The sequence below is a fragment of the Staurois parvus genome, unplaced genomic scaffold, assembly GCF_062004578.1.
Source record: "Staurois parvus isolate SC_StPar_1 unplaced genomic scaffold, SC_StPar_1.0 ptg001081l, whole genome shotgun sequence".
Taxonomy (NCBI): domain Eukaryota; kingdom Metazoa; phylum Chordata; class Amphibia; order Anura; family Ranidae; genus Staurois; species Staurois parvus.
This window is the reverse complement of record NW_028318877.1, coordinates 66,679-79,372: the sequence shown is the minus strand read 5'-3', so window position 1 is coordinate 79,372 and position 12,694 is coordinate 66,679. Positions and strand designations below refer to the sequence as shown.

Sequence of the window (12,694 nt, the reverse complement as noted above, 5' to 3'; positions counted from 1 at the left end):
TATTTTTAGTACAGTTCAGACGTTGTTTGGTTTCCCTCCTGCGCTGGTTTCATAAATGTCCCCCGTGTTCCTCCAAGACAAGCAGTACGTATGAATCATCGTGTTTGACTAACACCACCCTGACCGGCTCACTGATTTCTTTCCGTAGAACTCATGGAGTCCCGCACCGCACGCTTTTTCAGCTTTGGCTTCAACACAAGCGACTACCGGATCCTCCTCCTGGATCAGGATCAGGACCGGATGTACGTCGGGAGTCGTGACTACCTGCTGTCGATGGACCTGGGCAACATCAATCGAGAGCCTTTAATTGTAAGCCAGGGAATGTGGGGTTTTATGTCCTGCCAGGGTGGGGGGAAGGGTTGCTGCATGGCTGAAGAACGTTCTACTGCTTGGATTCCTCCACCGGTTATGTGGCATGGAATGCCCCCCGTGTGACAGTGCCAGTTCCAAGCCTTGTATCGTGGAACAGGAGTTGGGAATACCCTTCACCAAGCCTTTCGACCAGTCTTCACCCACACCAATCATTGGCCAAAATGGGTACCCCTCGGTCGTAAAACAGAAGGCACAAAAGCAGACACACACACTAGGACAGCGGTTCTCAACCACCATGCCATGGTCTCCTTCTTTCTGGGCCTCCAGCTAGCTGCAGATCCCTGCGCCTCAACCTCCCACAGTACCTTCCAGCATCCCCTTAGGTGCCACCCAACTTCCTATAGTGGCCTAGTGCCCCTCATCCTCCCACAGTACCTTCCAGCTCCCCATAGGTGTCACCCAAGCTCCTACAGTGGCCTAGTGCCCCTCAACATCCTACAGTACCTTCCAGTTCCCCATAGGTGCCACCCAACCTCCTATAGTGGCCTACAGTGCCCCTCAACCTCCCACAGGTTGCGATGGCAAGGGGATATCTACAGGCGTTCTCGGTCGTAAAACAGAAGGCACAAAAGCAGATACACACACTAGGACAGCAGTTCTCAACCACCAAGCCATGGCCTCCCTCCTTCTGGGCCTCCAGCTAGCTGCAGATCCCCTGACCTCCCTCAGTGCCTTCGAGCTCCCATCATGCCTCAACCTCTCACAGTGCCTTCCAGCTCCCCATAGGTGCCACCCAACCTCCCATAGTGGCCTAGTGCCCCTCAACCTCCTACAGTACCTTCCAGCTCCTCATAGGTGCCACCCAACCTCCCATAGTGGCCTAGTGCCCCTCAACCTCCTACAGTACCTTCCAGCTCCCCATAGGTGCCACCCAACATCCCATAGTGGCCTAGTGCCCCTCAACCTCCTACAGTACCTTCCAGCTCCCCATAGGTGCCACCCAACCTCCCATAGTGGCCTACAGTGCCCCTCATCCTTCCACAGTGCCTTCCAGCTCCCCATAAGTGCCACCCAACCTCCCATAGTGGCCTAGTGCCCCTCAACCTCCTACAGTACCTTCCAGCTCCCCATAAGTACCACCCAACCTCCTATAGTGGCCTAGTGCCCCTCAACCTCCTACAGTACCTTCCAGCTCCCCATAGGTGCCACCCAACCTCCTATAGTGGCCCACAGTGTCCCTCAACCTCCCACAGATTGTGTTGGCAAGGGGATATCTCCAGGCGTTCTTGGAGTAACACATCCTCCATCTTTTTTTTTTTTTTTTAATTGCTAAAAAAAACCTACAATACTTACCTCCTCACCAGTGTAGTCCTCCAAAAACTCTTCACTCTGTCCTGCTGCCAGGTCCCTCCTGTGGTGTCTTTCAACCTCTTTTTGTGAGCTCTGGATGTCAAGGACCCATCCCCTGTAGGCATGGCACAAAAGCAGACACACACGCTAGGACAGCGGTTCTCAGCCACCAAGCCATAGCCTCCAGCTAGCTGCAGATCCCCTGACCTCCCTCAGTGTGTTCGAGCTCCCATCGTGCATCAACCTCCCACAGTGCCTTCCAGCTCCCCATAGGTGTCACCCAACCTCCTATAGTGGCCTACAGTGCCTTTCATCCTCCCACAGTGCCTTCCAGCTCCCCATAGGTGCCACCCAACCTCCCATAGTGGCCTTGTGCCCCTCAACCTCCTATAGTACCTTCCAGCTCCCCATAGGTGCCACCCAAACTTCCACCTCCCCATAGGTGCCACCCAACCTCCTATAGTGGCCTACAGAGCCCCTCATCCTCCCACAGTGCCTTCCAGCTCCCCATAGGTGCCACCCAACCTCCCATAGTGGCCTTGTGCCCCTCAACCTCCTATAGTACCTTCCAGCTCCCCATAGGTGCCACCCAACCTCCTATAGTGGCCTACAGTGCCCTTCATCCTCCCACAGTGCCTTCCAGCTCCCTATAGGTGCCACCCAACCTCCTATAGTGGCCTAGTGCCCCTCATCCTTCCAGCTCCCCATAGGTGCCTCCCAACCTCCCATAGTGGCTTTGTGCCCCTCAACCTCCTACAGTACCTTCCAGCTCCCCATAGGTGCCACCCAACCTCCCATAGTGGCCTACAGTGCCCCTCATCCTCCTACAGTACCTTCCAGCTCTCCATAGGTGCCACCCAACCTCCTATAGTGGCCCACAGTGTCCCTCAACCTCCTACAGTGCCTTCCAGCTCCCCATAGGTGCCACCCAACCTCTTATAGTGGCCCACAGTGCCCCTCATCCTCCCACAGTGCCTTCCAGCTCCCCATAGGTGCCACCCAACCTCCCACAGATTGCGATGGCAAGGGGATATCTCGAGGTGTTCTTGGATACAGAGTGAATCGGGAACGTACCGCATTTGCCACTAGATGGAGCTGAGGATCATAGGAAATAAATACATCTTAGTAAGAAGAATGTAGTAGCTATGGTTACAATACAGTGTGGTTATCCCATAATTATCTATGAATATTATTATCCTATGAGTATTAATGATACCTGTGATTATTACCTATTATCCTTCGATTGTTATAATTATTTTTATAGTATTAGGATTAATATATATATTGCTATTCATATTTATTCTATACGATGATTGATTATATTATTAAATATGATATTATTATTAACAATGATTTTTATGAAAATTATTGTGATTTTATTATGATGGTTATTGTTATAGTGGATCATAATAATATTGATGATGATTATTATTTTCCTACAAATTATTATTACCGATAATAATGATTATATTTATTATTACTATTATTATTTCCCTACAAATTATTATTATCAATAATGATGATTATATTTATTATTATTATTTCCCTACAAATTATTATTACCGATAAAGAAGATTATATTTATTATTACTGTTATTATTATTTTCCTGCAAATTATTATTACCGATAATTATGATTATATTTATTATTATTTCCCTACAAATTATTATTACCAATAAAGAAGATTATATTTATTATTACTGTTATTATTATTTTCCTGCAAATTATTATTACCGATAATTATGATTATATTTATTATTATTTCCCTACAAATTATTATTACCGATAATTATGATTATATTTATTATTATTTCCCTACAAATTATTATTACCGATAATGATGATTATATTATTTATTATTACTATTATTATTATTGCTATTATTATTAATAATAATATTATTAATATTTTTATTATGATTATATTATGTTATATTAATAAACATGACATTAATATAATTATTTTCAATATCTTTATATTTGTTTTTGTTATTACCTAGGATTAATATGATGATGAATATTATTATGATAATATATTCAATATAATAATAATATGATCTGTAATAATACATTTTTTATATTATCCTAATCATAATATCTGTAGGTAATAATAATAATAATAATAATGATAAATATAATTATACTACTACTACTACTAATACTACTACTAATAATAATAATAATAATAATAATAAATATAATATTAATATTTTATTAAATATATTTTTATTATGATTATATTAATATTTTATTAAATATAATCATAAAAAAAATGATAAATATAATAGTACTACTACTAATAATTTTATAAAAAATATCATATTTAATAAAATATTAATATAATCATAATAAAAATATATTTAATAAAATATTAATATAATCATAATATAAAATATATTTAATAAAATATTGTTAATAATAATGATAAATATAATTATAGTAATACTACTACTACTACTACTACTACTACTAATAATAATAATAAATAGTATCATATTTAATAAAATATTAATATAATCATAATAAAAAATATATTTAATAAAATATTGTTAATAATGATAAATATAATTATACTACTACTACTAATATTAATAATAATAAAAAATATATTTAATATAATAATACAAATATATTTAATAAAATATTGTTAATAATGATAAATATAATTATAGTACTACTACTAATAATAAAAAATATAATATTTAATAAAATAATAATATAATCATAATAAAAAATATATTTAATAAAATATTGTTAATAATAATGATAAATATAATTATAGTAGTACTACTACTACTACTACTACTACTAATAATAATAATACAAAATCATATTTAATAAAATATTGTTAATAATAATAATGATAAATATAATTATAGTACTACTACTACTACTACTAATAATAATAAAAAATATCTTATTTAATAAAATAATATAATCATAATAAAAAATATATTTAATAAAATATTCTTAATAATGATAAATATAATTATAGTACTTCTACTACTAATAATAAAAAATATCATATTTAATAAAATATTGTTAATAATAATGATATTATCGCTCCTCGCGGTCTATAACTGAAAACTAAAAAGCACCAAAAAAAGAGCCAAACTAAATGATGAGTCCGTGTCATCACATAGAAGAGCCAACGCGTTTCGGGGTCCCCCCTCCCCTCCCCCCACATCCAGTGAAGGGGGGTGCGGTGACCCCCGGAATGTGATGATATTATGGGCTGCTCTGGACTCATCATTCGGTTTGGCGCTCCTTTTGTGTTTTGTTATGTTTTGAGTCCCCCACTGAGAGGATCCTTGCTGCATGTGAGCGGGCGGACCGGCTGGTATGAAGGATGATGCCTCCCTCCATGATTGCAGCACCTCTGGGATTGGTCCGTCTGGCGTGTTGTTTCCATGTGAGTGTTGTGGGATCATTAGTGACGGCGCTCTGTTTCCTCATCAGATCCATTGGCCGGCCGCCCCCAACCGGCAGAAGGAATGTCTGATGGCGGGCAGAGGACGCGCAGTGAGTACAGGATTCTGTCCCTTCTGATACTCGGGGTGAAGTCCTGATTGTCCTGTAATGTCCTGATTGTCCTGAAATGTCCTGATTGTCCTGTAATGTGCTGATTGTCCTGTAATGTGCTGATTGTCCTGTAATGTCCTGATTGTCCTGATTGTCCTGTAATGTGCTGATTGTCCCGTAATGTGCTGATTGTCCTGTAATGTCCTGATTGTCCTGTAATGTGCTGATTGTCCTGTAATGTGCTGATTGTTCCGTAATGTGCTGATTGTCCCGTAATGTCCTGATTGTCCCGTAATCTGCTGATTGTCCCGTAATGTCCTGATTGTCCCGTAATGTCCTGATTGTCCCGTAATGTCCTGATTGTCCCGTAATGTGCTGATTGTCCTGATTGTCCTGTAATGTCCTGATTGTGCTGATTGATTGTCCTGTAATGTCCTGATTGTCCTGTAATGTCCTGATTGTCCTGTAATGTGCTGATTGTCCTGAAATGTGCTGATTGTCCTGTAATGTGCTGATTGTCCTGTAATGTGCTGATTGTCCCGTAATGTGCTGATTGTCCCGTAATGTCCTGATTGTCCCGTAATGTCCTGATTGTCCCGTAATGTGCTGATTGTCCTGTAATGTCCTGATTGTGCTGATCGATTGTCCTGATTCTGCTGATTGTCCTGTAAACCACCCCCAGCTGGGACCCGTCTCACCTGACCAAACCTGTCCGGTCGCAGAGACTTTCCCCCTCTAACACGCGTGTCTCCGCAGGACGAGTGCGCCAATTATCTGCGTGTCATTCAGCCGCTGAACCGAACTCACCTTTACGCGTGCGGAACCGGAGCGTACCAGCCGCAGTGCACCCTCATCTACCGGGGCTGGAGATCAGAGGTAAGTCCCCCGACCCAACACCATCCTGGAGGGGGGCGCTACGCCATCCACAACGTTTCCTCTTCATCTCAACGCATTCAGGAGACTGGGGCTGCCTCCTCAGCCGCATGGAGCGCGCACTAGTGCCAGGTTCTAGGGGTTCATATGCAGGAGTTCAGTGCACTCTGAAAAGTGTTCCAAATGCAGATCGCTCTTCAGAGGCCAGAAAACGTGTGCATGTAGCCTGGTACCCTCCACTGATAGCCTTTGACCCTCCGCTGATAGACTGCGACCCTCCGCTGATAGCCTGGTACCCTCCACTGATAGCCTTTGACCCTCCGCTGATAGCCTGCGGCCCTCCGCTGATAGCCTGCGACCCTCCGCTGATAGCCTGCGACCCTCCTCTGATAGCCTGCGGCCCACCAGCCAAGGAGCCACTATAAGTTCCAGCATTCCCTGCCAGCCAGAGACATGCGAAAGCTTTGCGTGTGTGTTAGTAACATTGGTTGTACATACATTCTACATACATGGGGCGAGAGCAGCATTGATATTCAAAGAAGCAGAGAACAGCGATCCCAGCAATGTGTTGCTTTTCACAGACACTTTTTTTTTTTTTTTTGCCGCGCTTCCCTTTGGCTGTGTCCAGGTCAGATTATATACTGCCACCGTGTGGGCAACTATCGTCACTGCAGGGGAAGCCGCTCACTGCCTCCGAGTTCACTGCGCCTAACTGGAAACATCTCAAAAATATCCCAAAAAAACAGAAAATGTTTTTATTCAATTAAAGTCGGAGTATTTTTCTTCTTTTTTTATTGCTTTGTATTCGTGTTTCCAGGACAACCTACAGTTATTTCAGGTCATGTGACAGCTTATAAGACACATACAGAAAGCCGATGTCACACATTGTAGGGCTTAATTTTTTTTTATTATTTTTAATTTTATATATATAAATAATTTTTTTTTTTTTTTTAAATATACTTGGATTTTAGTTTATTTTGTTTATTTTATTTTTCATTTAATTTCTTATTTATATTTTTTCCAAAAACAGAAGTTTTTTTATTATTTATTTTTTTCCAGTTTACTTTGTATTTTTATTTTGTTTTTCATTTAATTTAGTTTTTTTTACTTTTTCAAAACAAAATATTTTTTTATTATTTATTTTTTACTTCACTTTATTTATTTTGTATTATCTTATTTATTTGTATGTTAATTATTTATTTCTTGTTTTTTTTTTTATCAACACAAATCATTACCTTTTTATTTATTTTGTATTATTTTTATTTCTTTTTAATTGTATTTATATTTTGTTATTTTTATTTATTTTTTCAAAACTTTTTTTTAATTATTTCAGCTTCAATTTTATATAGTTTTAAAATTATTTCTTGTTATTTTTATTTTTATTTCTTTTTAATTGTATTTATATTTTGTTATTTTTATTTATTTTTTCAAAACTTTTTTTAATTATTTCAGCTAAAATTTTATATAGTTTTAAAATTATTTCTTATTTATATTTTTTCAAAACAGAAGTTTTTTGTTTTTTTTCCAGTTTATTTTGAATGTTTATTTTGTTTTTCATTTATTTTTGTTGTTTTTTTTATTTTTGCAAAACAAAATATTTTTTTATTATTTATTGTTCAGTTTATTTATTTTGTATTTTATTTATTTTTATGTTAATTATTTCTTGTTTTTTTTTTTTAACACAAATCATTACCTTTTGTTTATTTTGTATTATTTTTAATTCTTTTTAATTTTAATTGTATTTAATTTTTCAAAATATTTTTTTCAGTTTAAATTTTATATATTTTTAAAATTATTTCCTTTTTTTGGCATTTTTTTTCCAAAACAAAAGTTTTATTTATTATTTTGATTATTTTGAATAAAAAAAATTAAATGAAAAACAAACTGGGAAAAAAATAAATAATAAAAAACTTGTTTTTGAAAAAAAAATTAAAAACAAGAAAGTTAATGATTTGTGTTGGAAAAAAAAACAAGAAATAATTTTAAAAATATCAAAAATTGAAACTGAAATAATAATAAAAAGTTTTGAAAAAATAACAAAAAATAAATACAATTAAAATTAAAAAGAAAAATACAAAATAAACAAAAGGTAATCATTTGTGTTGAAAAAAAAAACAAGAAATAATTTTAAAAATATATTAAATTGAAACTGAAATAATAAAAAAAAAATTAAAGAAAACAAAAAATAAATACATATACAATTAAAAAGAAAAACATAACAAAATAAACAAGAGGTAATAATTTGTGTTGAAAAAAAAAGAAATAAATAAAATAAAATACATAAAATAATACAAAATAAACTGAAGTAAAAAATAAATAATAAAAAAAACTTGTTTTGGAAAAAAAAAATATTTTAAAAATATCTAAAATTGAAACTGAAATAATAAAAATGTTTTGAAAAAATAAATAAAAATAACAAAAAATAAATACAATTGAAATTAAAAAGAAAAACAATACAAAATAAACAAAAAGTTAATGATTTGTGTTGAAAAAAAAAGAGATAAATATGTAACATAAAAATAAATAAAATAATACAAAATAAATAAACTGAAGTAAAAAAAATAGTTAAAAAACTTCTGTTTTGAAAGAAAAAAACAAGAAATAATTTTAAAAATATATAAAATTGAAACTGAAATAGTAAAAAAAAGTTTTGAAAAAATAAATAAAAATAACAAAAAATAAATACAATTAAAATTAAACAGAAAAACAAACTGGAAAAAATTAATAATAAAAAAACTTTTGTTTAAAAAAAAAGAAATAATTTTAAAAATATATAAAATTGAAACTGAAATAATAAAAAAAGTTCTGAAAAAATAAAAATAACAAAAAATAAATACAATTAAAATTAAAAAGAGAAACAATACAAAATAAACCCAAAGGTAATGATTTGTGTTGAAAAAAAAAACAAGAAATAATTAACATAAAAATAAATAAAATAATACAAAATAAATAAACTGAAGTAAAAAATAAATAATAACAAAACTTGTTTTGAAAAAAAAAACTAGAAATAATTTTAAAAATATAAAAATGGAAACTGAAATAATAAATAAAGTTTTAAAAAAGAAATAAAAATAACAAAAAATAAATACAATTAAAATTAAAAAGAAAGACAAACCGGAAAAAATAAATAATAAAAAAACAGTTTTTTAAAAAAAAAACAAGAAATAATTTTAAAAATATATAAAATTGAAACTGAAATAATAAAAAAGTTTTGAAAAAATAATTAAAAATAACAAAATATAAATACAATTAAAATTAAAAAGAAAAACAAACTGAAAAAAATAATAACGAAAATTCTGTTTTGAAAAATAAACAAGAAATAATTTTTAAAATATATAAAATTGAAACTGAAATAATAAAAAAGTTTTGAAAAAATAATTAAAAATAACAAAAAATAAATAATTACAAAATAAAAACAAAATTAAAAAGAAAAACAATACAAAATAAACAAAAGGTAATGATCTGTGTTGAAAAATAAATAAATAATTAACATAAAAATAAATAAAATAATGCAAAATAAATAAACTGAAGTAAAAAATAAATAATAAAAAAACTTCTGTTTGGATCAGGTGCTTGATGGAAAATAATGTGATTGGACTGGAAGTGAACTAGATGTTTTAGTGGTTGTTCTTCCAGTGTGAATACATGCTCGGGCTAGTTCGGCAACCATCTGAGATTCGACCCACGGGTCCCAAATTTTGGTAAATTTTTGTGGGCACCCCCTGGCTTTCTATGGTATTGCTGTTCATTTCCTAGCATGGAATGCAGTCGCTGTATGGGTGTCTTAGAGAGGTACAACCCGACAAGACCCCCAGAAGGCAGACGGGAGGCTGCAAGTGTCAGGAAAGTCGGGGGGGACTTTTCTCCTTTATAGCTGGAGAGATGAAATAATTTTTCCTTTTATTCTGATATCTCCGCGGACTTGTAATGGTTTCTTCCTTCTCCTCTTAGGACTATGTGTTCAGGATCATCTCCGGGTCCCACGAGTCTGGGAAGGGGAGGTGCCCCTATGACCCCAAGCAAGAAAACATGGCGACCATCATAGGTGTGTTCTATGGGCTCTACATACGTGACACACACTATATTGCCCCAAGTATCGGGCCGACTGACTAATAAATAATAAAAAAATTAATTCATTAATAAAATTGAAATTGAAAAATATTTTTAAAAACACATTTCAAATATACTGTACATCTTTAAAAATACAAATCTACATTTTTGGAATTCATTTACAAACACATGTAAAAATATATATTAAAATGACTTTTTTATATGATAACAAAAAACTGAAGAATATATTTTAAAAATATATATTTTTAAAGTATATTTGAAGTATATTTTTTAAATATTCTTCCCAAATATATTGACGTATATTTGAAATGCTACAATTTTGGCCATATTCAATATATTTCAAAATATATTTCAATAAAAAATGTTTATATATATATATATATATATATATATATATATATATATTAAAATTACTTTTTTATATGTTAAAAAAAATCTGAATATATTTAAAAAATATATATTTTTAAAATGCTACAATTTTGGCCATATTCAATATATTTAAATTAAAAAAAAAATATATATATATATATTTTAATTGAAATATATTGAATACGGCCAAAATTGGAATATTTCAAATATATTTTTCTTCCATGTGGGTATCCAGCTCTGTTTAAAATCCAGCCTGCGGTCATTTATTTATTTTTCCGTACAGATGGGGTTCTGTATGCCGGAGTCCAGGTGGATTACATGGGGACAGATTCCGCCATATTCCGCACAATGGGCAACAAACCTCCAATCAGGACCGAGCAGTACGACTCTCGATGGTTGAATGGTAAGGCGCCGCCTGTCGGATAGAGACCGCTTTACATTATATCCATTGTAGAAAGAAAACAAAGTCTGGGAGACTAGAGGGAGGAGACGGGGGCAAGCGTGGGTCCAGGCAGGCAGCAAGTAGAGGGTAGTCAGACAGTCCTGGATGGCAATGAGTAGACGATAGTAGTCGGGAACAAGCAGGAGCCTTGGCAGGCGGCAAGTAGAGAGTAGTCAGGCGGTTCAAGATGGCAATGAGTAGACAGCAGGCAAGGCAGTAGATGAGAGTAGTCAGGTGCAAGTGGGGTCGAGGCAGGCAGGTCGGGACGGCAATGAATAAGCAACAGGCAAGGCAGTAGATGAGAGAGTAGTCAGTGGGGTCAAGGCAGGCAGCAAATGTAGGGTAGTCAGGCAGTCTGGGATGGCAATGAGTAGATGAGAGTAGTCAGGTACAAGCATGGAAGGCGGCAAGTAGAGAGTAGTCAGGCGGTTCAAGATGGCAATGAGTAGACAGCAGGCAAGGCAGTAGATGAGAGTAGTCAGGTGCAAGTGGGGTCGAGGCAGGCAGGTCGGGACGGCAATGAATAAGCAACAGGCAAGGCAGTAGATGAGAGAGTAGTCAGTGGGGTCAAGGCAGGCAGCAAATGTAGGGTAGTCAGGCAGTCTGGGATGGCAATGAGTAGATGAGAGTAGTCAGGTACAAGCATGGAAGGCGGCAAGTAGAGAGTAGTCAGGTGGTTCAAGATGGCAATGAGTAGACAGCAGGCAAGGCAGTAGATGAGAGTAGTCAGGTGCAAGTGGGGTCGAGGCAGGCGGCAAGTAGAGGGTAATCAGGCAGTCTGGGATAGCAATAAGTAGGCGATAGTAGTCGGGTACAAGCAGGAGCCTTGGCAGGCAGCAAGTAGAAGGGTAGGCAGGTCGGGATGGCAATGAGTAAGCAGTAGGCCAGGCAGTAGATGAGAGAGTAGTCAGTGGGGTCAAGGCAGGCAGCAAGTGTAGGGTAGTCAGGCAGTCTGGGATGGCAATGAGTAGAGGACAGTAGTCGGGAAAAAGCAGGAGCCTTGGCAGGCGGCAAGTAGAGAGTAGTCAGGCAGTTCAAGATACCAATGAGTAGGCAGCAGACAAGGCAGTAGATGAGAGTAGTCAGGTACAAGCCAGGTCGAGGCAGGCAGCAAGTAGAGGGTAGTCAGGCAGTCCGGGATGGCAATGAGTAGGCAGCAGACAAGGCAGTAGATGGGTACAAGCCGGGGTCAAGTCTTGTGGCAAGTGTAAGGTAGTCAGGCAGTCTGGGACCACGAGTAGGCAGTTGACAAGGCAGTAGAAAAGGGAGAAGTTGGGTACAAGCAGAGGTCAAGGCAGGCAGCAAGTATAAGATTCGTCAGGCAGTCCAGGATAGAAATGAGTAGGCAAGAGAGTAGTCCGGTACAAGCAGGGGTCTTGACAGCTGGCAAGTAACGTAGAGAGTAGTCAGGCTGCAGACAAGGCAGTAGGTAAGAGTGGTCGGGTATAAGCAGGGGTCGAGGCAGGCAGCAAGTATAGGGTGGTCAGGCAATCCGGGGCAGCAAGGAGTAGGCTGCAGACAAGGCAGTAGATGAGAGAGTAGTCAGGTACAAGCAGAGGTCGAGGCAGGCAGCAAGTATAGGGTGGTCAGGCAATCCGGGGCAGCAAGGAGTAGGCTGCAGACAAGGCAGTAGATGAGAGAGTAGTCAGGTACAAGCAGAGGTCAAGGCAGGCAGCAAGTAGAGGGTAGTCAGGCAGTCCTGGATGGCAGCGAAACATTGTCACAAAGCAGGCGAGGACTGTCTGTGACGTCTCCT

General features: G+C 36.5%; 1 protein-coding gene across 3 annotated transcripts in view; it reads left to right on the top strand.

Moving 5' to 3' along the window:
• Positions 1 to 12,694, top strand: part of LOC149440455 (semaphorin-3F-like) — a 143,840-nt gene that overhangs the window by 89,113 nt on the left and 42,033 nt on the right. For all 3 annotated transcript variants that reach the window (XM_089658590.1, XM_089658591.1, XM_089658592.1), the window contains 5 exons: positions 149 to 309; positions 5,121 to 5,183; positions 5,940 to 6,059; positions 10,008 to 10,101; positions 10,780 to 10,899. In XM_089658590.1, the coding sequence (XP_089514716.1) occupies positions 149 to 309; positions 5,121 to 5,183; positions 5,940 to 6,059; positions 10,008 to 10,101; positions 10,780 to 10,899 (558 nt within the window). The remainder of the gene's footprint in view (positions 1 to 148; positions 310 to 5,120; positions 5,184 to 5,939; positions 6,060 to 10,007; positions 10,102 to 10,779; positions 10,900 to 12,694) is intronic.